Source organism: Carassius carassius, chromosome 6, assembly GCF_963082965.1.
Source record: "Carassius carassius chromosome 6, fCarCar2.1, whole genome shotgun sequence".
NCBI classification, from domain to species: domain Eukaryota; kingdom Metazoa; phylum Chordata; class Actinopteri; order Cypriniformes; family Cyprinidae; genus Carassius; species Carassius carassius.
The window spans coordinates 7977412-8003899 of NC_081760.1; the positions used below are offsets into that span (position 1 = coordinate 7977412).

A 26488-nucleotide genomic window follows, 5' to 3' on the forward strand; every position below is an offset into this window, starting at 1 on the left:
CTAGCTCCTTCCTCTCCGCCGTGGCCCGGCAGTCCGCAGGCTCTGCCTGGCTCCCTCGTCCCTCCGGCTCCGCCTTGGTCTGGCGTCGTCCATCCTATGTCTCGGGACTCCACTCCTCCGGCTTCGCCTCGTCCCTCCGGCTCCGTCAGGCTCCTTCATCCCCTCGGCTACACCTCAGTCCTCGGTCACTCTGGCCTCACCGCGGCCTTCCGGATCCACATCGCCGCGTCAGTCACCAGAGCCATCAGTTCCGCCTAGGACCTCCGGCTCCTCCCCGTCACCCTGGCTCTCCGTCTCCGCCTCGGGCTCCTCCTCCACTTGCTCCGTTGCCGTGGGTCGAGTCCCTGGAGTCGGTGACCATTCCTCCTCCATGGCTCCTTCCTCCGTCGGCCCCACCTTGGGCCGTTATGGCTGTGGCCTGGGTCCTGCTGGGTACCTCCTGCTTCAGATCCTTCCCGTCTCCTCCCTGGCTCCTCCCTCCGTCATCTCCTCCCTGGCTCCTTCCTCTGTGGTCCCTGTCTGCTGGCCTCCCTTTGTTGTTTCTACGGTGCGAGGACGCACCTACCGGGAGGGGGGAGTACTGTCACACACCTGGACTCATTTTGTGTGTTTTTGCCCCTGTGACCCAGTTTCTGTCTTCCGTGTCTGGTTTGATTAGTTTCCAGGTGTGTCTCTTCATTTCCCCATGTGTTCCATGTCCCTGTTAATTTAGTCATGCCATCCACCTGTGTTTCCCCAATTATCCCTTCTACTTAAGCCTTGTCCTTTCAGTTCTGTTTTGTCGGGTCAACTCGTCTAAATGTCTACTTGTCTACTTGTCTACTTGTCACCTGTTACTTGCCACTTGCCTCTTGCCACCTGTTATTTTGCTACTTACCATGCCTATGTTTGAGTTAATAAATCCTTGTTTCGTTTATCCCTCGGCTTCGTGTTCCTTCCAGCAGCGTAAGCCGTGACAATAAGTGTGTGTGTGTGTGTGTGTATATATATATATATATATAGAGAGAGAGAGTTTATAACAAAAATGTTTTCATGTTTATAACCATTTAACAAACGTACAATTTACTCAAGACATTTAGCTAAATTAATTCCCCGTCTTTAACAGAGCATAGCCTTTCGCCATAATTCCATACATTTTAAAATTATTTGATATTATTCACATTTTTATAAAATCAAAAATAACTCTTTTATTAGACTCTTAAAATCTTGTAGCTACTACTTCACCTTGTATTCGCCCCATTGTTGTCAAATAAACAGTCATTTTCGCAAATGGGAATTAAAAAAAATAGTTCAAAATATAGTATTTCAGTTATACTAAATGAACAGGATGTAACTACAGTTATTTGAGCCGTTTGACTTTCTGTTCAAGTATATCTGGGCTTCAGGATATGAATTTGGACGAAAAATGTCTGAATGCTACTACATTGGTTATATGGCAAAATATCCAAGCAAGTGGCTTCTGAAAACAAATGATTCTTCTAACGCTATTCTATTTTTATTCATTTTGTTTATCTACAGTACGCAGGAGGCGCTGATCAGCCGCGCTTTTCTTTATTCAACCTCTACAGTGTCCTTTACGGAATTCTGTGTTTTTTGTAATGAACAAGTTTCACATTGCCAATTAATATTATAGGATTTAGATAGTAGTGTTTATTTGTTTGTATTTTCCTCCCTAATAATGTAAAGTAGATTCCTTGAGATATAATCCATGCGGCTACTCCGATACAGTAGGTGGCGGTATGCACCTGATAAATCGTGGTTGCAATCCGCCATAAACATAATAATAACGAGAAGAAGAACATTGTCAATTATGGGAAATACATTTGCAGATTGAGAGAAGCTAATGTAACGACTCTAAATATTAACCCAGGTAATGGTGTTGTATGAATAAGTTATGTAGTGTGAACTAAGGAAGCATTTCTCAAATTAATGAACCGGTGATGCAGCAATCGTGCTGTGTAAACCGCGTCGCTTCAGTTTAGACAATGTGTGTCACCATAGAGAATAATCGCTTTTTGTAGCTTTTTTGTGTGTACTGATTTACAGTTTTTGATTAACCCATTAATAATTCAGTAAGAGGTATTTTAATACGTTCCAATTAGTTTTTTACAGACACATTATATTCAGAGCCTCTCTTTTCACGTTTTGTTTGTTTTGTTGTTTGGAAATTACACGCCTCACAACAAAATAGTGCGGTACCAGTACAGTTATAGTATCAGACTGTACTCTAAACCCTAGGAAAGGAAAATATAACATGGTATACTCTAGAATTGTCTAAAAAACATGTCATGGGTTGGCTACTGCTTGTATTTAATTTTGTAGTTTCTTTTCCCCAGCAGAGATGAGTGATATTCGGCATGCAATGCTGCGGCGTGACCCGCTGAGCGCGGCTAAAGAGGTTCTGTATCATCTGGACATCTCACTGGGCAGCGCTCTGCAGAGCTCCACTGGCCCCACGCCTGGACTAGAGAAGAGCACGGTGGAGCTGGTGGAGGAGTTCATCTTTCATGTCCCTAAAGACAGGAACATCCAGCCTAAGGTGAGGCACAGCACAGGAGTATAAATTCTGCGTTGGTTTTAAGGAAAAAACTATGTAAACATGTAATACCATAGTCTATGGTGTTGTTTAAAATAGATTCCTTAAATTAACAACGTTCATAAACCACTGATGTTATACAGAAAAGCAAGCATGGGCTGCTGCATGCATGGTAGAAAGCTCAGTTCACCACGATCTCACAAAGCTCTGTTATAACACAATTAATATAAGCACAATGAATCTTTCATAATGTCCACACTTTGTGTGTTACAATGAGATGATCCGTGAGCATACAAATATCAGAAAGGAGTGAACAATGTATAGTGAGCAAATTCAGATGCTGACATGCCAACACTGTGCGTCAGAGAGCTGGAGCTGTCACAGAAACATCTTCATCACATATGAACATTTATATTGCATATTAAACTCTCATTCACCCTCGCTTGCTCACGCTATCTCATCCAGCTTGTCAGTCCTCTCCACATTGGATTATAGGAACTAGTGCTTCAGTGAATGTACATGGGTTGTACACTCAAAATCAGAGGATTGTGTAGTTATTTTTAAAGCTTTCAATGTACCGTCATTAAAAAAGAACATAATGTTTATTAGTTCTAACAAATAAGTTTAAAGCTAACCAAAATGAAAAAAAATATTTTCTCCATGAAAGAGACTAGGTGTTCTTTCAAAACAAAAGGAAATATATATTGTATCGGCATCAGCTACTGGCCGAATGATTCAAAAAAATATAGGCAAAAATCTAATATTTTGCATCCCTGCTTTGAAGTCTCTTATGCTCACTAAGGCTGCATTTATTTGATCACAAATGGAGCAAAAACAGTAATACTGTGAAATATCATTCCAATTTAAAGTGTTTTTTTTTGTAATAGATATTAAAATGTAATTTATAGGAATAATTCTCATATGCTTGTGTGCTGCTTTTGTGGAAACTGTGATATATCTTTCTAATATCAAATTTTTTCATTGATTGGAAAGTTAAAAAAGAACAGCATTTATTTTAAATAGTTTTTTTTATTTTATAAAAATGATTTCACTCTCAATTTTGATTAATTTAATATATCCTTGTTGAATAAAAGTCTTTCTGTAAAATCAAGTGAATGGTGTTTTGTCTTTGACTCAGAGGATGAGCTGCATTCAAGAACTGCAACTGCTGGAGATCATGTGCAGTTATTTCCAGGAGCAGAGCAAAGATGCAGTCCGACAGATCATCTTCTCCGCCCTCTTCAGTCTCCAAGGCAACAAGGCTGATGAGAGCCGCATGGCCATGCTTGGGAAGCTAGTTTCTATGGCGATAGCCATGTGTCGGGTGCCCATTCTAGAGTGTGCAGCCACCTGGCTACAGGTGTGTGATGTATGTGTGTGTGTGTGCCTTGAGTTCAATGTTTTGAGGTTAATTCATGGTTTCTCTGAAGCATGGTAACTCAGTTTAATAGATAACTGGTTCAGAATGCTTATTGTGAGTTTCACAAAAAAACTAAACAATAAATGAGTATTAAAGGTTTATTATTTTGTACTATTATAGCTTTATTAATAATAACTTTATTAATAGTAAATAGCTTTATTTTAAAATGTTCAGATTTTATTTTAGTTATGTCTTAGTAATTCTGTGCTCTTTAAAATATTTCTGTTAAGCTTTTATTTACTTTGGTTTCAGTTTGTTGTAGTGATTTTAGCACTTCCACTTGAACTTTTTTTTTCTTTTTAACCAAGGTAACATTTCTAATTTGTAAGTTTTCATCTTATATTTTTCAGATTCCTTTCAGTTTAATTGTTGTAGTTTTAACTAGGGCTGCACGATATTGGGAAAAAATGACATTGCGATATTTTTTTTCTGCGATATATATTGCGATATGACATCTAATCTTTCTTACAAACAAAAATAGGGTGAGCACACTTACATTCTCATTTTAAATGATTTAAACATAGACACCATCGTGTCAATTGATTAATATGCGCGAGGGAGAGAGAGCAAGACAGCGCTCGTGTTGTTTGAAGATGGTGAGAGTGCGGCCGGGGCTCGCTTGCTCTCTCTCCCTATGTCTCTATCTCTCTCATGCGCGCTCGCTCTCGCTCTCTCTTGCGCACGCTCTCTCTCTCTCTAGCTCTCTTTCGCTCTCTCTCTCTTTCGCTCTGTCTCTCGCGCTCTCCGCGCATCACATTCTGGCCCGTACAGTTAATGAATAACGGATCAACTACGACAGCCTACATCGCACATCCTGCGATGTGACTATCGTGGATTCGTACATCGCGATATCGATGCTTAAACGACACATCGTGCAGCCCTAGTTTTAACGCTTTTTAATAGTTGCAGTTTTAATTACCAATAACAACACTTTTCAAGAACATGTCAACCCCCATACATTTTCATTACAGTAATGCAAGTGATTCTTAATGCTTTAAAATAAAAGGCTTTAAAGGTACAGGTTGTAGGACCTGCCACTACAGGGCGCACTATCAAAACAATAACAATCGCGTGGTTTGATGACGCTAAGAAGGAGCATGGAATGATGGGATTTGTTGTCTTCTACCCAACCGCTGACAGCCATCAAATCAGACGGAAACATAAATCATGGATTTAACGCGAGTTCAACGATTTGCGCGTGTAGATTACATACAAAGTCAAAACCTAGTAATTTTTGGATATTTTACTGCAAATATCTTACAAATTGTACCTTTAAATAGTATATTGTATTTTTATGTCATGGTAGTATTTGTTATACTGTTGTTAATATATGCTTTTTATGCAAATTGTTAGTTTTAAATGAAAAAAAAAAAAGATCTGACAGCTTTTGAAACATTTCTGATGTTTTTTGTGTAGCGCACACACTCTGCGTGGTGTGTGCGTTTGGCTCAGGTGCTGATGGATGATTACTGCACACTGGTGCCGTGTGCCATCTCTACCCTGCAGAACATCTGTTCAGCCAGTCCTCGCTTCTGCTGTCAGCTCATCACGGCAGTAACAGCTCTCTATGACTTCTCCTCGGGTACCAGTTTTCTTAAAAACTTAAAAAAACTAAAACATTATCAGTCTACTTTATTAATAATGTAATGAATATTATGAAGTATTGAATGTATAAAATGTTATTATAATCTTAAATTATGTTTTAATATAAGTTCCTTAGAAATATAAAATATTGAAATATTTTATATAATGTGTAAAGTGAAAAAGTATTGTACAGTATTGTAAGTTAAAATATATTTGATATTGTCACTTGTAGATGAGTTAACTCCGCCCCCTGCACTCTTGGAGATGCTGGTTGGTTGGATCACAGAAGATCCCAGACTGCTGCTCCTCACCTTTATCAACACACCCCTCAATTCCAGTTTGCCCTTAGGTTGTCTTGAGATCACGCCTCTTTTAGGTCTGCTCCGGTGGTGTGTGAAAGCTCCGTTAGCCTATCAGAGAGGCCTTAAGTTGGCTTTGACCAATGGCCATGGAGAAAGTGAAAAAGGGACAGCGTATGAAGAGCTGTACTCTAAACTGCACCTGAGTGTTCTTCAAGTCTTTCTTATGATGCAGGTGTTGTATTTTTTTGCAACTTTAAAAGGCTTTAAGGAGTCCTTTCAGTATTAGAATATATAATGTGTTTTCATTTTAACTCCTGCAGGTCCACCTGACAGAAAAGAGTTTGATTGGTCGGCTAGCTGTGCTACCTGTGGAGTCTGTTGTGGCGCTGATAGAGGAAGTCAGCCGTCTGTGTGAGAAGCTCACACCCCTCCCTGCTGCCAATCATATCCAGCTGGCACTGGATAGGCTGGCCCAAGCTCTTCAGGTCGCCATGGCAACAGGAGCACTTCTATTTGCCAGAGGTAAGAGATGTTTACTTCATAATAGCCTGTTGATACACCGGGCAACTCTTTGGGCAATGTTTGGGCAAACAATGCTCAAAAAAAGTTTCTCCGTGTATCATTTGAATTTTGATCTGATAAGAGCAGCATTTCAGTGATGTCATTTCCTGTCATGTCCTTTTATTCCTCAGAGGACCTACGGACTTTGTGCTCCAGACTTCCCCACAACAAGTAAGTCCTTGATCACATGGAAGTTGAAACCTGATCATGCAGATTTGAATATACTAAAATGATATTCAATGATTTGTGGCTATTTTAAGATTAGCACAAGCCCCTATACATTGCTGAATAATGATGAATGAAGTATTTTATGCTGGTCTAATTATATTACGTTTTATTACATGTGATACAGTAGATGATATATATCTGTAAATCATGATATATACAGGACACCTTCTCTCTAGATATCAACCTCTACATCAACCATTCAGAAACCTGAATCGGTTTAGTGAGCATTGAGTAGTAACAGTTTGCTTTGTGTTGCAGTCTGTTACAGCTTGTGATGTCTGGTCCAGTAGTGCAGCCTCCACCTCACAGCGCACCCTTCCAGCCCAACATGTACCCACACATCCACCCGGGTCGACCCTCTGTGCTTTCTCCTCTCAGTCCACACCAGTCCGTCCTCCCCTCCCCCCACAGCCCACATCCTGTACTGTCACCGCACCCCACACACCCAGCGCTGTCCCCACACCGCCCGCTAACGGCCCACACCACACACCCTTCTCTCTCTCCACATGCCTTCCATCCTGGTGCCATTGGCTTTCCATACCGGCCCATTCATTAACCAGAAAAACAGGACTTTTGGACTACTCTGCTTCCTCTTGGGATGACAACATACAGTTTTTGTTATATTTCACATTAGAGCATCTTCAAAACTTTTGGTTTGAACTTGTAGTCACATGTTTGGCTTGGTCAAGTTATATGGTCTTGTGTATCATACATTGGGACATGCAATGTTTTATTTTAGGTTTGATAAGGACTTTAAAAAGCGCTTGTACAGATTGATGCAGTTATATCTTTTAAACATTAATATTGTACAAACCATGAAATATATTTTTTGGAAAAGTGACATTTGTGGTTATTAATGGACAGTTAATTGGCAAATCAGTTTTTATACTTAAAATTCGCAAAATACTTAAAATATTAATTTTTGGTTTCAAAAAGCAATTAGTAACAAACAAGCAGGAAAATATCAGTTTAGTAAATACTTTTATTCTTTAATCTAAAATGTGCATGTGAGTAGGCTATGAAAATTTAGAATTGTGATTTTATTTTTTCTAATGTGTTGCTAAATAAAAATAAGTACCATTTTATTATGTTTTACACCTTATAGATGTGAAATATACATCATGTCCTAAACTGGCACAGCGCACCAATATCATATTCAATCAGAATAAATTTCCTGTTTATTATACTGTTAGTATTCACTTATTTTACTTAAGCAAGCAGATTAACAACACTTTCAACCAAGAACTATTGGTTTTGTTCTCAGGGAATAAATTAACACGTCAGTTTAATTTGAGCAAAAATGGATCAATTCTAAGTTAATAAAGCCCTTTGTCATTTTCAAATGAGACCTAAATTGTTGCACCTTCACTGTTAATTTTAGTTAAGAAGTTAGTCTAGCCCACGCCTATCTTTAATAATCACTTTTGCGCTTATTAAAAAACATTAATCCTTAACACATGTACAGTAACATTTTATGAAACCCATCCTGTTTTAACTGATTGATCTGTCTTTTCATTTGGACCAAAGTGTTAAAAAAAAAAAAAAATAAATGTTTAGAGTGCATATTATTCAGTACTGACATGACTTCAGACATGATCACTGCACCAGTCAGTTCTTTAAACCTGTAGATAATTGGAATACATATAAAATGAACATGTATGGACGCATTGTATGTACAAGTTAATCCAGTACCCTGTCATGAGGTACAATCACTGAAATATATAAAAACACTAATGGCTTAGACATGTCAGGTGAGACTCTTATTCATAATTTCACAGTTCATGGACGTTGTAGTCTTCTACTGTACTTTATTCTGGACGGCATTGAAGAAGAGCTCCTTGCAGATCCTCTGTGTGTCCTCAGGTGACCTGACTTCGTGACCAATTGTTCTGGGGTCTACAAAGATTTCATAATCATTTCCACCATGTTTGGAAAAACAAATTTAAGCAAATCTGGGAATTTTATGCAATAGCATGTGTGCATACATGCATGAATACAACTGTTAGGCAAGATAGCATCACAGTTTTTGTGCTCACAGGCATAGTTTTGTCTCCAAAGAAATGGATGCACTGGTATAAGTCTTTCTCTACAATTCCCAGACAGTAGCGCTTATCCCAGCCTTCTGGAAACACATCAAAGCTGATCTGCCCACCTGTAGAAAACACGTACATATGAATACATTATGTATATATTATTGACTAGACAACCACATTTACTGTACATAAAAGTTACGAACCAATGGAGAAAGAAAGTCCTTTCCCAGCAAACTCTTCTTTTAAAATGGAGACAAACTTCTCTCTAATTTTCTCCTTCTGCATAATAATAACATTAAAAAAAGTCGACATCCTTTGAAAAGACAATGGCATGTGTTGATGAATACATCAAAAAATACCTTATCAAGTTCAAAAAATTCTATTCTTTCCTCTTGGCTGCAGCTTCGACCAATTGGAGAGACATTCAGCATTCCATTACGGAATTCAATAAATGTGCCTCTGAGATGAAGTAAAAATACCTTAAGTATGGTAGCAAAACAAGATGTGTATAAAAAAAGTGTATATATTTGAAATTATATCATTGTGTTAGCCTAATTCCCCTGGAACATGATTGATCTGGTTTTAGCCATGATTGGGTTTTGTTACGCAGACCTGGCAACCCTGTTCTAATATGTTGATTTAATGCTCAAGAAACATTTCTTATTATTATCAATGTTGAAAACTGTTGTGCTGCTTGATATTTTTATGGAAACCATAATATTTCTAAAAAACGAAATGAAAAAAGAAAGAAAATGAACAGATCTGATGAGCAGACATTTATTTGTAAAGAGAAATCTTTTGTGAAATTATATAACTACTGTAACTTTTGATCAATTTAATGTGCTAATTGCTATATAAATGTATTAATTTCCTTAAAAATAAATAAACTTTTTGAATTCTTTACTGGTGTAAAATTATTTTTTCTAAGATACTTAAAATAAAATGTAATATTAACAATCAATATTTACAAACTTTAAAGCAATGCAGTAAAAAAATATTTTTTCCCATGCAACAAAAGACGTCAGGTTGTGATAACTTCACCTTTTTTTGGGCAGTTTTATCTTTGAAAGGTAATTGAGGCAGAAATTGATGAAATCCTGTAAAACCTCCTCTCCCATGTATGCCTGAATATTCTGATTTCAAAACAGAAATTAGAAAAAGAAAGAAATCCAAATAGAAAAGCAACTTACATAATTTGCTGGACAGGTTTTTGAGCATATTTATTCAAATTAAAATTACCTGTACAGAGTGCAGTTGCCCAAATCTGTATGCTACCAAACCGTTCTCAGCAAATACATAATCCACTCTATCCATCACTGTAAAGGATAGGAATCATTGTAAGTACTCATGAACACTATTAATATACTGAATGTTTTGTGCCTATATTTTTATATGTATTTAAATCTTTTTTTAGAATGTACATACCATCATCACCCAACTGCTCTTTAATTTTGTCCAAGTCTGATCCTCCGACCACCCCGACTCTCACTCGCCGTCTCAGTTCACTCAAGAACTGATGCATGTCTGGAGTTGCTTTCTAAAGACAAAAACATACACGGGGGTAATTACTTCATCACAAGCTCAAAATTATAAAATGTCAGTTGTTTTTGCATATCACCTTTTCCAATATGTGCTGTTTCATGAATTGCTTTGTGCTTCATAATTATTTTACTAGTCAAATTTAGCTGAACATCCATTAAACACTCTGTATGTTGCGCAATTGTTTTGGTTTACTTTACATAGTATTTCCTATGTCCAAAAATATTAAAGAAGTATAATTTATAAAGCAATATTAAAACTTTTTTTTCTCAAATCAGTAAAATAAAATAAATAGTAAACAGTAAAATAAACATATTGTGTCAACTTAAAAGTGTAACAACATCCCCTTCTATAGGGCTATAAGAGTTATAATATTTTATATATAAGTGTTATAATATTTTTCTTTAATATTTTTGGACATAGGAAATAAACCAAAACAATTGCACAACATATCTATATTTTAAAATGTATATATATATATATATATATATATATATATATATATATATATATATATATATATTGTTTTGGAAATAATTCCAAATAATTGGAAAAACTGCATATGTGAGGTAGTCTTTATTTTAAAAGTGTGTAAAATTCACATTTTATAATGAATATACATGTTTTAGGTATACCAAGCAATATTTTATCAGGCAGAAATCGTCTGTAAAAGTATTTAAAATGTAAGTTGTCATTCTTATCCAGTAAATCAAGAAAAAAACAGAAAAGTCATGGGGTCTTTGAATATTGTTGTGGACATTGTAAAACGTGTTATTTCCCAGCATGTGATTGAAAGGTCAGTTCATAACTATGTCTAAATCCCAATGTTTATATATAAAATCTATCTTCACCTCACAAGCAGACTAAAAATAGTTCATGGAGAATGAAAGTTATCTTTAATAAGACAGCCATGTCATTAAGGATGCGCTAAGAAAGAAGATTATTCACGACAAACCTGCATTCACAATACATATTTTAAATGCAGTTGTCAATTCACAGTAAATTATTATAAATCCCTTATAATTACCGCGAGGGGTCACATCTCATACTGTAAATTAACACAACTAACGTTAGCTAACGCCTTCTGTTTGCTTTATATTTCACTCACCTGGCGAGCTGCTGTTAAAGTCCCGTCCACATCAAACAGGCACAGTGTTGTCGGGTCCAAGCTTGAACCGGCCATTGTAAAATTGGCAAACTTTGTAAATCAGTTTACGATCCGTATGAAGTTTTGTAAAGACTCAGACTCAATCCTTAAGAATATGTTTCCGTTCATTCATTTAGCACAGCGCAACGTCACATTTTCCGTGTTGTGTCGTCAGAGTGAACGACATCCGCGTGCAACCGGGAAAAAACAACAACACAATGAATGTTTTTTTTTTAATTTTTTTTTTTATTTATGGTTGTTATTGTCCTCTGGCATGTTTTTCATATTGTTGTTCATATTTTTTCCTTCTCATTGTAATGTTTCTTGTTGTATTGTTTTGATGTATGGCATAATAAAAAAAAAAAAAAAAAAAAAAAAAAAAACACAATGAATGTATTCCGCCCGCCCACACAGGGGGCGCTGTTGTGATGTTGAGCGAGCCACCTCTAATTTCCTCACGCAGACGAAGTAGCGGCATCTCAACCAACGAAAACAAAACTGCTGCAAGTTCAACGTAGAGCAAGCGCCAAGAGAGAGGGCTGTGAATCGTGAGGTACGTACTTTCTATCTCATATAATTATTAATTCGAAATAAAGACACGTATGTTAGTGCGTTTTAGTTTGTGAATAATTTTTTTATTGCAGAATATTAGCGAGGTAAAGTTAGCTGAACGTTTGCTAATTAAACACACTGAACTTTTAGCTTGTGTGATTCAACTTCAAAAGCGGATCTCTTGATGTTTATATCATGATTAAGTTTTAATGAGTTCTTCAGTCGGAAAAGTTAATACCTTGGGTTGGAGTCGGTGATTTGATATGATGGCATAGATGCTTTTTACTTAAATTTTAACAAGATTATTGAGATTCCTCTGTTCAACAATGGGAACATACTAGAGAAGGCTATATTTACGTTATTTTAAATGAGGTATTATTTGAAAATATATATTTTTTAATATTATATTTTAAGAAAGTTGATAATTCAAATACACCTTATTCTTCACCATAAACATTCAGGTGTATATAATTTTCAGTATTTATTTGTTAATAGCATCCTAAAGAGGTACACAGTGCATCCTTACAATGTATTAGTATTATTTAATTTTTGGTAGATTTCTTGAGGTAATGGAAGAAGTTTATGAATTGGTTTTTACACTTATACAATTAAGTTTTTCCTAACTCCGCAGAGGAGGTTGTCAAGACATCGTCAATATGGACGATATGGAGGATGACACCACAATCTTCTCAACGCTAAAATCTTTCAAGAGTTTGATATCATGTCCAGATCGCTCTTTGCTGGAGACTGAGCCAGCCTATGGAAGAAGTGACCTTCAGAAGCTCTATACTAAAAGAGTGGAGGCAAGTCACAGACTCCTTTCATATTTTAGCCCTAATTTATATTGAAATTTCATTCTCTTAAAAGAATAGTTCACACAAAAATTAAGATTTGCTGAAAATGAACTCACTCTCAGACCACCCAAGATGAAGATGAGTTTGTTTCTTCATCAAAACGCATTTGGAGAAATTTAGCATTAAGTCACTTGAACACCAATGGATCCTCTGCAGTGAATGGGTGCCGTCAGAATAAGAGTCCAAAAAGCTGATAAAAAACATCACAATAATCTACACAACTTCAGTCCAGCAATTAACGTCTTGTGAAGTGAAAGTTAAGATGAAATTTAAGTAATTAAAACTATTTTAAATTCAAATCTTTGCTTCTGGCTAAAATAATATTCCTTTCTCAAGTGCAATAGTTGTCTAATCTGAATCTTTCACAGACCAACCACCGTTTGCAAGCAAAAACAGTTTTATGTACAAATATTTTGCTGGATTTTGATTTGAGAGCACAATAGTCTCTTTTACTTTAGGAACCGTTATTATGGATTATGTAGCCAATATTTACCCATAAGCAACGGTTTTAAGTTAAAATGCCTTTAATGATGGATTTGTTTCTTACAAACGCACATCTTTCGCTTCAAAAGACATTAATTGATGAACTGGAGTCGTTTGGATTACTTCTGGATCATTGTGATGATTTTATCAGCTGTTTGGACTCTCATTCTGACGGCATCCATTCACTGCAGAGGATTCATTGTTGAACAAGTGATTTTTTTCTAATCTGTTTCAATGAAGAAACTCATCTACATCTTAAAAAGCCAGAAGGTGAGTGAATTTTTCATGCAAATTTTCATTTCTGGGTGTAAACTGTTCCTTTAATATAGTATGTGTAGAGCAGATTACTGAATTTCTTTTACATTTTTTTTTTTGTGTGGTAGTTAGAGGAGGCTGCAGAGCGTGTCCGTTCTCACACTAGCCTGTTGCAACTCACTCAAGAAAAACAACAGATGGAGCTTAGTCACAAACGGGCACGTATAGAGCTGGAGAAAGAGGCGCACAGCAGCTCCAGAGACTTTCAGGTGAGTGATTGATAGCATATTCCTGAAAATCATGTGTTCTGCTGCAGGATTTTCTTACTCCCATTTTCTAAACATATTCCTCAATAGAAAAAAAAAACCTGCAGCCTAAATCAGAGTGTAAAAACACTGTAGACAGATTCCATTAGGATGTGATTTGGTGTGTTCAAGGCTAGACTGTCCCGTCTTTGCTGTTGAAAACCTAATTTGACCTGTGTGTGTGTGTCTGTCTGATTACATTTACAGAGGGAAATTGACCGTAACGGGGAGTTACTTTTGAAGATCAAACGTCTGGAAGAAAGAGAAGAGAAAGCAAATCAAGCTCTTAATGAACAAATGGAAAACAACAAGGTTTTAAAGCGTAACCTTGAGGAACTCCACAAGAAAGCAAATGAAAAAGACAGCAAACTTGCTGAGTCAGACCAGGTGTGTGTGTGTGTTCATGTATCTTTTGTAATATAATAATAATAATAATAATAATAATAATAATAATTTATTTAAAAATTGTATATATTCATGTCATGGCAAAGATAGTTTTTTCAGCTGTCATTACTCCAGTCTTAAGTGTGGTGTGATCCCTCAGAAATCATTCTAATAAACTGATTTGTTGCTCAAGAAATATTTCTTCTTCTTATTAAAGTATTAATCTCTTTCAACAACAAAAAATTCTTGCTGAGCCGGAACCTCTGAACAGTAGTGTACATACACAAAAAAATTAAACTGACTGCATTCGCAAATCTAGTTTTGTTGAAATTTTTTTTGTTGAAAAATTTTTATTTAATAATTCTTTTTGTTAATACAGTTTGCATTCCAGTTGTTTAATTGAAGTATTTGTTTATGTTGTAGATGATCAATGAGTTGAACGATGAGACACGAAGGCTTAATCAAAAGATCCAGATTCAGGAGTCCAAATTCTCAACCCAGAACCTGGAGATTCAGGCCCTGCAGGAACAACTGGATGTGCAGCGCAAGTATGAACTCCCATGTACACATACATGCACTGTTTTTCTCATACTCTCTCTCAAAATTAACACGCACAGCTTGCCTTTGCTTTGTCTCACACACATGCAGAGAGAGAGTAAATTGATGTGCTACATGTAAACGATATTCTTTGTTGTATTTTCCTTGTCAAAATAATGGCAATCCTTTGGAATTCTTCAGCTTTTAAGAACTGCCAGATTTTTCCTGTAGTGGGTGGAACTAATGCGCAGTAAGCAGTCTCATTGGCTGGCGCTCACCTGTTATCATGCCTGTTTTGATTTCAGCAAATCAGTTCAAGGGAATGCACAAAACCTGATTCATATTCATGAATCCAGCAGCTCATTAATCCTTAGTAATCCTTAGTGCATTTTATAGTTTTTATTAGTAGAGTTCGTATCATGATTATCAGTATTTTTTTTTTCCCCACATTTTTTTTTTTTCAAAACCAAATGACCAATGAACAAAAAAGTCCAATTAAAGTCATCGGTTAAAATGAATAATATGCATTCAAGTTTATTTCCTATTGCTAAAGTTCTGTAATTAATACTTGATTATTATTATAATGCTTGACTGACTGATGTTAAGAGTGTACTTTCAGATATTTAAACAAAAAAAAATTACTAGCCAATGGCTATTCAATTGCCAAGGTGTCTGTAGAGGGTTGTCTCTTAAATACAGATATACTGTGTTGTTTTTCATCTGATGCTAACAGGAAGTACCAGGATGTCAGTCAGAAATACCAAAATCTGCAGTCATCTCATTCCATCAGCACAGAGAGTGAACTCAAGATGAAGGTATTTCTGTTTGTCTTATTCTTGAATTTCTATGATGTTTGGAGCACTAAAGGATGTCAGAAGCACTGCTACTTAAGTACCAATTCGGTTAAAAACATTTGCACCATGAAATTGCTTTTTATTTGTGTCCCACTCACTCTGATGGGTGTTGTCCATCTGCAGGAGTTGGAGAGGCGTTTGGCTCTTCAGGAGCAAGACTCTGTGATTGTGAAGAACATGAAATCTGAAATGGCCAGGCTGCCTGAACTGGAGCGGGAAATTAAACGTCTGCGGGAGGAAAACACTTTCTTGCGGTATCAACATTCTCATCATCAAGATTTTTCTGTGATGGATGCATACATAAATCATTATTTATAACTAGTACTATTTTCAATTATCTCTCAATTTTCATCTCAGAGAGACAAAAGAGAACAACAGTCTGTTGAAAGAAGAGACTGAGGGGTTGAGGAGGAAGTTGGAGAGAGTGGAGAGAGTGATGGAGGAGAAACTCAAAGCGGAGTTGGAGAAAGAGGTAAACAGTTACATACATGCAGAAGACAGTGTGACATTGAGCGTTTAATATAATTCTCTGAAAATATTGTGTATTATATCTGCAGTTTTATGGGCACTCATGGTCTAAAATATCTCTTGAATGAACAAATATCTGTCCATGTCTTAGTAAAATTTCAGACAAAATTGTGTATTTCTTTTCCTTGCAGTGTATTTTAATGTGTAATCCTTGCAAATTGTTTTTTAATGTCTGGTCTTTAGATGCTATGTAAAATTGACTCTCTTATTATTAATTATATTGTGCTTGATATTTTACCCCTAAAGGAAAATTTAGGAAAATAGATTTGCATAATACAAACAAGACTCTTGCCACTTCTTTTCAGAATTGGAACAAATGATGAGATGTTATTTAATATCTAAAGTATTTATACATAATGATAGTTTTTGTTTTGCCATATATTGTATGGTGATTTTAATCCATCATTGCGTCTGTATGTGATTTTTATATTCTAGAAACTGGAGCAAGAGCTGCAGGCTTGGGAAAACATTGGCCAGGCTGCAGGACTTAATATTAGGTTGGTATTTTCTTTTTAATTTCCCTTTTTTTATAAATGCATAGCTCAGTAATTCTCTGGCTAGAAATATTGCTTTAAAAGTCTAATAGATATCTGATAATCAATATATGAAGCCAAATTTGAGGGTATTACTATTATTATTATTGTACATACACATAGTAAGCACTATTTGAAATCTAAAAACCTAATAGTTTTGGGGGATACAGTGGATTACAAAGCCACTAGAGGGTGCTCTGATCTCAAGAAACGTGTCTCTCCGCTGTGTCTGCACCTGAATTGGTCTGTTAACTTGTGTTAGGTCAGTCAGTTGTTATTATTTGTAAATTCTACATGCTCTCTGGTCCTGCAGTGTTTTCAAGGTCATCTTATTATATATGCTTAAACAGGGCTGACGTGGAGTAGTTTCGGTGTGTTTGCATATGCATGTGTTCTGTTGATCGTGTGAGGTGTAAATGTGCTCTGTCAGTGATGTGGAAAGATATAAACATTGTCTGTTTAATGGCTTACGGGGATTTGGTGGGACACACACACACATTGCTCTTGAAGTACCCCTCAAAATGACAAGCAGCGAGGCTCTTATTATACAATCACTGCCCTAAAACGATCTACACCAGTGCGAGTGACTGATATTATCTGTTTAAAACGAGTTACCAATATTTAATGATATTATGAGTATGTAAACGTGCTGATAGAAAGCAGACAGAATAATAGTTCCAGATAAATTTTGAATATGTACTAGTAATTTTTTTTCTGCAGTCAAAAAGAAGAGACCAGAGCATCAAAAAAGATGCAAAGGATAGCTTTGTGTGAGGAACCAAATTAATTTTAAGGCCTTGTTTTATTAGAATCGTGATGTCAACAGGTTCATAATCAAATCATTCATTTGTGTGTCTTTTTTAAATATTAATTTATCATTTTCATTTTGATTTATGAGGGGAAGAATAGCGACCTAAATTTTGGTTTATTTATTAAATTGAGGGATGGCCCTCTATTATAAATAAAAGTTTTTCTTAATCCCTCAGGAAGAGGTGTTATTAATATGTATAAATCATTTGGCTAACCTCAGGCTGGTTCTTACCACCATCCCTCCCCACTTTCCACTTAACAATAATTTTTTTTTTTTTTGCAATTTAAAATGCAAAAAAAAATTGACCTGTATACACTTTACCACAACAAAAGTGTAGCATATTAATACAAAGTCGTAAAATAAATAAATAAAAATGGTGAACTGCATGGTTTGGTGTTGATATGCAGTTCTACAGTATTTCTTATGTTTGATTTATAGAGGAATGGAAACTCTGACTCAATGTAGGTTACTGAATGATGGCTTGGAATGACATCCTGACGTACTAGGACGTTCCCATCATGAAATCTTAAGCCAGGCACACACAACGGCACTGAAGCTTGTCACCCTTTCATGTTTGAAGTCTGACTAGTTGGTAAAGGCCTTGGATTGCGGAAGACATTTTTTTTTCTGTATGTGCACTTGTGAGAGACACTGTGAACAATAGTGCAAGTAAACAGATATTTTTCCCCCCTCAATTACGGAAAAAATAAGTAGAAGCCTTGCCTTTTAGGTGATGTGCTGTTTTGTTTTATGTTAAAATACTTTCTTCTATCCCAGCTTAATTTGTTTGGACAGCTTGTATTTAAGTCATTCATTGGTTCGTCTAAATGTCCCGACTTGCCATTTTTCATTTGAGTGAACTGTTCTTTTAAATGCACTGCTGTCATGATAGCTCTGCTCCTTGTCTGTCACATATAAACTCTGGAAACAGATGTTTGAAGTGTTGTCTAAGTGCTGTAATTTTCAACAGCAGAACTGTGATCATGTTCACATCGTATGAATTGGAAGAACTTTGAGCAAAACTACTTCTCAGTTTTTTTTTTAGTATCAGAGGAACCATCATTTCAAACAGAAATTGGATTAAATTACATTTCAACTGTTTAATACAAGTAAATGCAACAAATCTAGTTAAAATATTCAGAATGATTTTCATTTTAATTAGTAAATGGAATTTGTTTTCATTTATATTCACCAGTATAATATTGAACAGCAGTATTTACCTATATGCATTTTGCTAAGCTCTTTCAAAGGGATAGTTCACCAGAAAGTGAAAATTAATTTATCCTCTGTCTTTAGGGCACTTAAGGGCAAATGAAAGCCATTGCTATGTAAGTGATGTTGCTTCATTTTATATCGCCAGCAAAATCATTGCAAATGTGTTGCGAATTATCCTGTATTTATTAGTTTCGACGTGTGTTTGAAACTTTGAATGTGGTAGAGAATAATCCTTCCAATTTTACTATTCAGTAATTGCCCAAAAATGATTATAAACCTCAAACAGCACATAATTGGTTAAAGTTTTGCAGAGTCAATATCCTTCATGTAACTGGGCAGAATTCCAGAATAGGTTCTTACTCCTCAGATTATCCATTTTTTTTCTCAGCAAAGGTCTTATGCATTTCCTGTCTTCGAAATGTGATATGGCATTGGGTGAGGTGTTTCAGTGAAGGATTCAACTGATTATGCACACATTCGAATAACACAGTATGTTATCTTTCTCTTCTCGAAGCGGTTTCTTTGTTTTGAAAGGATAATGGCACGGCGAATAAGCCATAGTGCCCGTCTTGCATTGGTGGAGCAGAAATCAGATTTTGATTGATCATTGAACATTTCTCATTCCGCTCTTTCTGCTCCCCAGCCTATGAACCATCACATTTCACCGGCAGTATAAATATGTCAGGCAGTAGTTTCATTCTGCTCTCTCATGTTTTACCTGGGTGAGCAATGTAACTCTCGCGGGGATTCTCCAAATAAAAGAAACCGGTGTCATTTCTTCTCAATGTTTTTTGTCTCAGCAAAGAAAAGTGCAGCGGTTGGGACTTTACTTTTTTGTGCTTTAGACTCATTTTGTCTTTATGTGAAGAAAATGAGAGATAACTTCTTGAAAAATCAAGAGGGAAAGACGAATACATAAATCATACTGTCTTATAATTCCTTTCCTTTATGTTCACTCAGGAGTGATATTCCAAATGTTTGAATGCTGAAAAAATTGTCTTAATGGTCTCAAATACAGAACAAAGGTGTCAGCAGTAAGGTAGCACATTCATCACAAGAATTTATAGAATAATTGTCAAAATCAAGCAAATGCATTCAAAGCCTTACTGTCTTGTAGGTGTGATTAAGTTCATGAGGCTTTTGTTTGATGTTGACAGCTCCGATAATTATGCAAATCAAAGCCGGCAGATGTAATTAAACATGCCCTATGATCATTTGAAATATGATCCAGTAGTTAGCTATGTATGCTATTTTAGGCAGTATGTATATCTTTTGCTGCAGATTTCTTGTGCTGAGTACTTCCAGCAAGCATAATGTAGCATTTATAAAGCGAATTTGCAGAATTAAGTCAAAACTTGCTTTTATGAGAATGCTTGAGAGAATAACCATAGATATGTATCTGTGAATAACAACACCAAAACAATAGTCCTGTGTAGGGGTATGTGACATATATAGTCTACGATAATATCATAATTGTTTAAATTATATGCGATTTGACATTGAGTATATCACAAAAACCAAACAAATCACACCCAGATACTGCATGCATACACTATAGCTCTGTTACAAATGGCACACTTCATGTGCACATGGTCTTGCAAACTAACAATGGCCGCTGCATATCTGTTAAGTTCATGAGACAGTAAGGTGTCCCATTATTCATTTTAGCTTTCAGAAGTGTGCTCGCGAGTGCTCCTTTTGCACCCTTGATGCGCACTTTTGCCAAGCCTGCACTGAGGCGAGCTCCGTAGCAGACTTCTACCCGACAGTCAAAAGGGCATTACATCACAAAAGTATGGACTCCGAGGAAGACAGCAAGGGTTTAGTGTGCGATTTAGGACAGGGCCAAACTATTTAAGAATATAAATATCTGTACTATACATTTTGTTTGAAAACATTAAAAAAATTGTTAATGAATTTGTATCTGCAGGTTAACTGTATTAACGTTCTGTTTTAAAGTCTGTAAATGTATCTAAATGCCACTTCAGATGCAGTTTCTGTGCCTCTCCATTGCTAACACAGGGCTCTAAAAAAGAAAAAAGAAAAAGCCATTTGCTCCTATAAGAAAAAAATATTTATTATTATTATTATTATTTTTTTTTTTTTTTTACATTTTAACATTTTAGTCATACTGTCATGTGTTTGTCTCATCTTTTCTTGACTTTATCAGCATTTTGATCCATCTTGTAGATGACCTTGGAACGAAGGTTCACTTAAAGTGGGAACTAAATGTCTTTTCCAGTTTGAAATATACAGTCACAAAGAATTGTAAGCATTAAGCTTACATAAGCCATAAGCATTGCTTGGCCACTGATTGTAGTTTGGGCTTCTCCTTAATGCACCCTAAAATGTTGTCATACACTCTTAAAAGAGTGAACCTTTTTTGTCTAAATGTTTTAATAAAGAACCTTAAACATCTGAAGAACCTTTACATTTCACAAGGTTCTTTGTGGCGAAAGGTAGGTTCGTCAGATTATAAAAAGTATATGATGTAAAATTAAACTTTGTTTATTAAAAAGTAACAAAGCACAAAGGTTTTTGCTTTTACTGGACGGCAAGTGCGCTTCAAATAATGAAGTTTATGCATTAACAGAACCCTGCATAGGCCTAAGATCTTGTTAAGAAGAAGCCATATTATTAATTATTATAAACGATAAGAGTTGTTAACGATATTGGCAATATCCACACAGCTGACAGCTTTACCTCTCTGAGAGAGAAACAGAATTGACGTGCTACGTGTAAACTATATTGTTTGTTGTAGTTTTCTGTCAAAATAACTGCATTCCTTTTGGATTTTTTAATCTTTCAAGACCTTCCGGGTTTTCTGGTAGTGGGGGGGGGGACTGATGCGCAAACGGCAATCTCATTGGCTGGCGCTCAACTATTATTATCCCTGTTTTGATTTCAGCAAATCAGTCCAAGTGAATGCACACAAGCTGATTAATATTCATAAATCCAGCAGCTTAATCCTTAGTGCATTTCATATTGTTCTTATTAGTAGAATTTGTATCATTATTTTCTTATCAGTATTTCTGTATTTTCTTTTTTTCAAAATTTTTTGACAGAAACACTGAATGACCAAAAAAGCACCACCATTAGTCCTAAGATCAGTTAAAATGACTAATATGCATACATTATCAAGTTTTAATTCTAAATACTAAAGTTCTATCTTTAAATAATACTTGATTATCATATTATCCTGTTAACTGTCACTCACCTTTTTGTACATTTTTGACTTTAAAGTGCATGATCCAAACCTAAATTTTGAAACATGACTGTTTTAAAGGATGGATTTTAAGTTTTCAAGTGATATATAATTTCTAATGATTTCTAAAGTGTGATAAAGAAAAAGGCAACAAGAAAAAGGCAAAGAAGACTATCAGAACTCCTGCTATTATGTAGGTTTTTGAGGTGCACTCTTGCCGTACATTAATCTATTACTTTTTTCTACATAGATATTTTACCAAACTTTTATGTAAAAAATTATTTAGGAGTCTTAAGCCCTATTTGGACGGGACTAGTTTTCTAAACTACGTTTGAGTTTCAATTCTTACCACCTGACGTCTGCGATTTTTATGTACCAATTCGGACAGGACTAACATCTCCGTGTTTATTACAGAGGTGGGAGGGTCTGATTTGTGCATCTGGGCGTCACAAAGATCACGCGGTCTGTCTATGCATGCATTGCATTCATTCAGAAGGATTGCCATTAGTATTATTACACAATAAATACTAAATGGCTAGTATAGCAAAACCATGTTAATGTGTGGTTCCTTTAGTTTATCTTGTTTTTCACTTTTTTTATTAAATGTAATTAAAACATTATGTAACTGAGTACATAAATGAACGTGAGTAATCTTACCTGATGCTGATATTACAATAGCCGGTATTAACAGTTTACGTGATCTTGCTCTTGATTTTATTATTTTTATAATTTTTTTATTATTATTTCTTTGCCGGTAATCAAATATATCAAACATGCGTGCGGTAAGAGCATCTACGGTAATTCACGTTGGCCAAAACACACAAGAAAACGCCTTGTGAAATAGAATATCACCGGCAATCACAGACATTCACATTCGGACGGGATTAGTTTTCTCAGAGGATCACTGAGTTTGCTGAAAAACAGTAGGTAATTTGCTCTGGAATTATCACAGAGGTTGTGTGAGAAAAACACAGACGTGGCAGATTCGGAAGGGATTAAAATCACCAAGTACGTCTGTGAAACACATATTTCTCTAACGACCCCCTGTAAAACTAGTCCGTCCGAATAGGGCTTTAGACCTTTCCAACGATATATAGTTTGTCATGATAAGATTAGAATTTAATTGTAATATAGTGAAGTAAACGTAGGCGTCCCGTATATGGGACGGGGATGACCGTTAACAGGTTAAAATGCTTGACTGACTAATGTTAAGAGTGTATTATCAGATATTTACCATTTTATGTGCCATCTTACAAAAAAAGTAAACTAAGAAATTTGCTAGCCAATGGCGATTCAATTGCCGAGGTGTCCGTAGAGGGTTGACACCTCAGATGTCTGTCTGTAAAAGTACAAACCCGATTCCAAAAAAGTTTGGACACTACAAATTGTGATTTAAAAAAGGAATGGAATAATTTACATATCTCAAACTTATATTCTATTCACAATAGATTATACATAACATATCAAATGTTGAAAGTGAGACATTTTGAAATGTCATGCCAAATATTGGCTCATTTTGGATTTCATGAGAGCTACACGTTCCAAAAAAATTGGGACAGGTAAATAAGTGTGAATTGGACTACATTCCTTTTCCTAAACTTGAGCAACTTGTCTCCTCAGTCCCCAGACTGGCCTTGTCCCAACTTTTTTGAGATGTGTTGATGCCATGAAATTTAAAATGAACTTATTTTTCCCTTAAAATTATACATTTTCTCAGTTTAAACATTTGATATGTCATATATGTTATATTCTGAATAAAATATTGAAATTTGAAACTTCCACATCATTGCATTTTGTTTTTACTCCCAAGTTGTACAGTGTCCTAACTTTTTTGGAATCGGGTTTGTAATATGCATACATGGTTATTAAGTTTTAATTCTAAATAATAAAAGTTCTTTAAATAATCTTTAAATAATACTTGTTTATCATATTATAACTTTACAAATATATATATATATATATCAGTCTGGCGAGTAAACTAAGAAATTTACTAGCCAATGCCGATTCAATTGCGAAGGTGTCCGTAGAGGGTTGACAGCTCACATGTCTGTCTGTAAAAGTAATAACATAAATAACATGATCCTTGATTCCAAACTGATATTTGATTCATTGTTTTAAAACCTTTTTACCACATGCAAAATACTTTGCTTGAAGAAAAAAATCTCTCTAATTTAGAAAATGTGGTTGCTCTATTTGCAAACCTTGTGAAAAATAAATTATGAAGTGCTCTTTTATTATTGTGGTATAGTTGTGAATGATAAGCATTTTCTGAAGGTTATGCATCTACTTTCACTGTCCATTTTCTGAAAATGAAAAAGAGGCTTTTCGGCCCCTTTTTGAGCCTTATTCATCTGGTGCTAGTAGACATTTTTTTAATACCTCCTTCTCTTTCTACTTTAAATTATTTTGTTGTAGGAAACCTCAGGATTTGTCCAGGGAGGTGATACAAATTCAACAGCGAGAACTGAACCTGAAACAGCAGAACTACACACTGAATAGCAGGTAAATACATGCATGCACATGGACCAAAAGATATTGATCACTGATTTTGGGTCACACATTTTGACTCATGACTCATTTAGTCTAAGAAAGTTGTCTGGAGGTAAGTCTGAAACTTTTACAAAATCTTTCCAATGTTATTTCTTTTATCACAAAGCTGATTGTAGGTATGAGCTGAAACAATTTCAGCTTAAATATTTGATATAGTCGAGCTCCACTGTCACTCCATGATTTGTAAGATTTGATGTCCTCTGTAACAATTGAGATGGACAGAGTCTTTATTAAACTTCACTTATGAGTGACAGCTCTACTCCATAGCTGATCTGTGATCTGTCACTCAAGATCCGATGGATTGGGACAGCCTCCCCCACTCTCTCAAATGGCACTCTGTGAGTTCATGTCTGTTTTTGTGCTTAGAAATGACATTATTTGACAAAGCCTCTAATGTGGGTCTCTTTTCCTCCTGTTCAGTTCTTTCAGAGGCAGCATTAGCCGATCTCTTTGATGCTCTTTCAGTCTATCTCTGGTCTCTCGCTCTCTCTAATTGTCAGACTGTAATTGGTCGATGGAACTTTGTTCATGTCAGTGCTGAGCGATTCGTCACTTGAGCAGTCAAGTCATACGAAACTCTTGACAATATCAGATCTCACTAATGAGCTGAGTGTTGAGATTGATGCAAATTATGAACTATGATGTCGTCTAAAACAGTTTTGCAAAGTAACGAGTCTGCTGTCATTTCTTTAAGTTCTTTATAGAAGAAGTTGGGGCTGTCTTTTCTTTTTATTGCTTTTTACTTTTTAATCTGTTTCTATCAGATATAGACCTATTATTTGCAAAGATCCTCACCTCTGGCAAGTGGAGGGTGTCTAGTGTGTGGAAAACAATACTTTTTGTGAATGTTTGGTTCTTGTTGTTAATTTCAGAGAGTACTTGTAGTAGGCTTGGATCAATGTCCTATAACATTCTGGTTTCAAAACAATAATTGCCCATGGTACCTCAGAAGTAATATCTAATCAAAAACATTGCCAACAAATACACTGTTTTTATTTGACTAATGCAGTTAAACTAGGGGTGTCAGTAGATTCAATAACTTTTTATTGATGTATGTGGATAATGCATGTAGCAGATTATGTGAATTTGCAGTAATTAAATGTATTAAAATACCGTAATACTGACAGCACAGCCAACACAATATCTAATAGCACACAACAAGTAACTGTCATAATCTGAAATAATGTGACAGATTATGATACATATGAAATAATAGCTCCTTTCATATTAGGATTCAACTGTGAGTGACAACAATGGTATCATATTTAGCGTTTATTGAACCCTAGAATATTGAATTTTATTTTGCTCCTTATGCTAAAAGTCCAGAACTTTTAAGGGCAGCTGCAGTGTTGCAGTGACTTTACCAACTGGTTATTGGCTCTTTTATTTATAAGGTGGGACTTGGTCGCCCTGGAGTAGGGCAGTGCAATACAACTTAAATGTTTATATTTTATACATTTTGATGATATTCATTATATTTCAATGTTTTTGTATTTACGGTTGAAAAATGTAAGCCTCCCATTAAAAAAAGACTTGATTTAGATCGAACAGTTATTTTTACAGAGTACATACAAATAGTTTACTTCAAAATCAACACTAGTTAATTAAAAAATAAGCAGGGTGATGATAACTTTTTTTATTGCTCCTTACTAAATGAATGCAAAAGGGAGCATTTAAAAATCATATATGCTCTACAAAACTCCAGTCGTCCTACAAATAGTTGTGGTTGTTAAAACAAGCAAAGTTATTTTATTTTGCAATATTCAATGTATTGCTCAGCCCTACCTTCAGCTTCCATATAGTGTGTTACAGTTTACTTTGTTTCACAGCAATACAAGGGCACCATCTTGGTTAGGGATGTCAATATTCGATAATTTCCATGATCGATCGTCGTTTAAATTAACAATCAATTAATCGTTAACCTTAATGCTGCAAAATGCGTCTATTGCAGTGGCGCAGTCACTATGACAGGATGTGCAAATGCCACTCGAAAAAAAGGAAAACCTTTCTAGCCAGAATTAAAGGCGGTTTAGTTTGAATGAGCTGGATTTGGAGTTTATTGCTCATGTCTC

At 35.6% G+C, this 26488-nt stretch overlaps 3 protein-coding genes across 6 annotated transcripts in view; 2 read left to right on the top strand and 1 right to left on the bottom strand.

The window, feature by feature from the left end:
• Window positions 1-1724: 1724 nt before the first annotated feature.
• Window positions 1725-7467, top strand: LOC132142323 (integrator complex subunit 15). 2 transcript variants are annotated; one of them, XM_059552116.1, is made up of 8 exons: window positions 1725-1870; window positions 2340-2539; window positions 3675-3896; window positions 5373-5538; window positions 5773-6074; window positions 6163-6364; window positions 6535-6574; window positions 6890-7467. In XM_059552116.1, the coding sequence occupies exons 2-8, from the start codon at window positions 2342-2344 to the stop codon at window positions 7185-7187; spliced, it is 1428 nt and encodes a 475-aa protein (XP_059408099.1). In that variant the 5' UTR covers window positions 1725-1870; window positions 2340-2341; the 3' UTR covers window positions 7188-7467. The 2 variants fall into 2 exon arrangements, with proteins under 2 accessions (XP_059408099.1, XP_059408097.1); XM_059552114.1 differs by having other exon boundaries at window positions 1753-1870; window positions 2337-2539.
• A 962-nt stretch (window positions 7468-8429) lies between these two features.
• Window positions 8430-11560, bottom strand: LOC132142324 (phosphomannomutase 2-like). Its single transcript, XM_059552117.1, has 8 exons — window positions 11312-11560; window positions 10090-10201; window positions 9904-9980; window positions 9706-9797; window positions 9024-9123; window positions 8868-8943; window positions 8669-8783; window positions 8430-8556 (listed from the first exon to the last, which is right to left on the bottom strand). Exons 1-8 carry the CDS (start codon window positions 11384-11386, stop codon window positions 8430-8432), a joined length of 774 nt encoding a protein of 257 aa, XP_059408100.1. The 5' UTR covers window positions 11387-11560.
• Window positions 11561-11760: 200 nt separating this feature from the next.
• Window positions 11761-26488, top strand: part of mad1l1 (mitotic arrest deficient 1 like 1) — a 70219-nt gene continuing 55491 nt past the window's right edge. For 2 of the 3 annotated variants that reach the window (XM_059552118.1, XM_059552120.1), the window contains exons 1-10: window positions 11761-11903; window positions 12534-12709; window positions 13627-13763; window positions 14007-14186; window positions 14607-14731; window positions 15454-15535; window positions 15698-15828; window positions 15932-16046; window positions 16538-16599; window positions 24282-24368. In XM_059552118.1, the coding sequence (XP_059408101.1) occupies window positions 12559-12709; window positions 13627-13763; window positions 14007-14186; window positions 14607-14731; window positions 15454-15535; window positions 15698-15828; window positions 15932-16046; window positions 16538-16599; window positions 24282-24368 (1070 nt within the window). In that variant the 5' untranslated portion in view covers window positions 11761-11903; window positions 12534-12558. Of the gene's footprint in view, window positions 11904-12526; window positions 12710-13626; window positions 13764-14006; window positions 14187-14606; window positions 14732-15453; window positions 15536-15697; window positions 15829-15931; window positions 16047-16537; window positions 16600-24281; window positions 24369-26488 lie in introns of all 3 variants that reach the window. The other variant, XM_059552119.1, reaches the window with a different exon arrangement.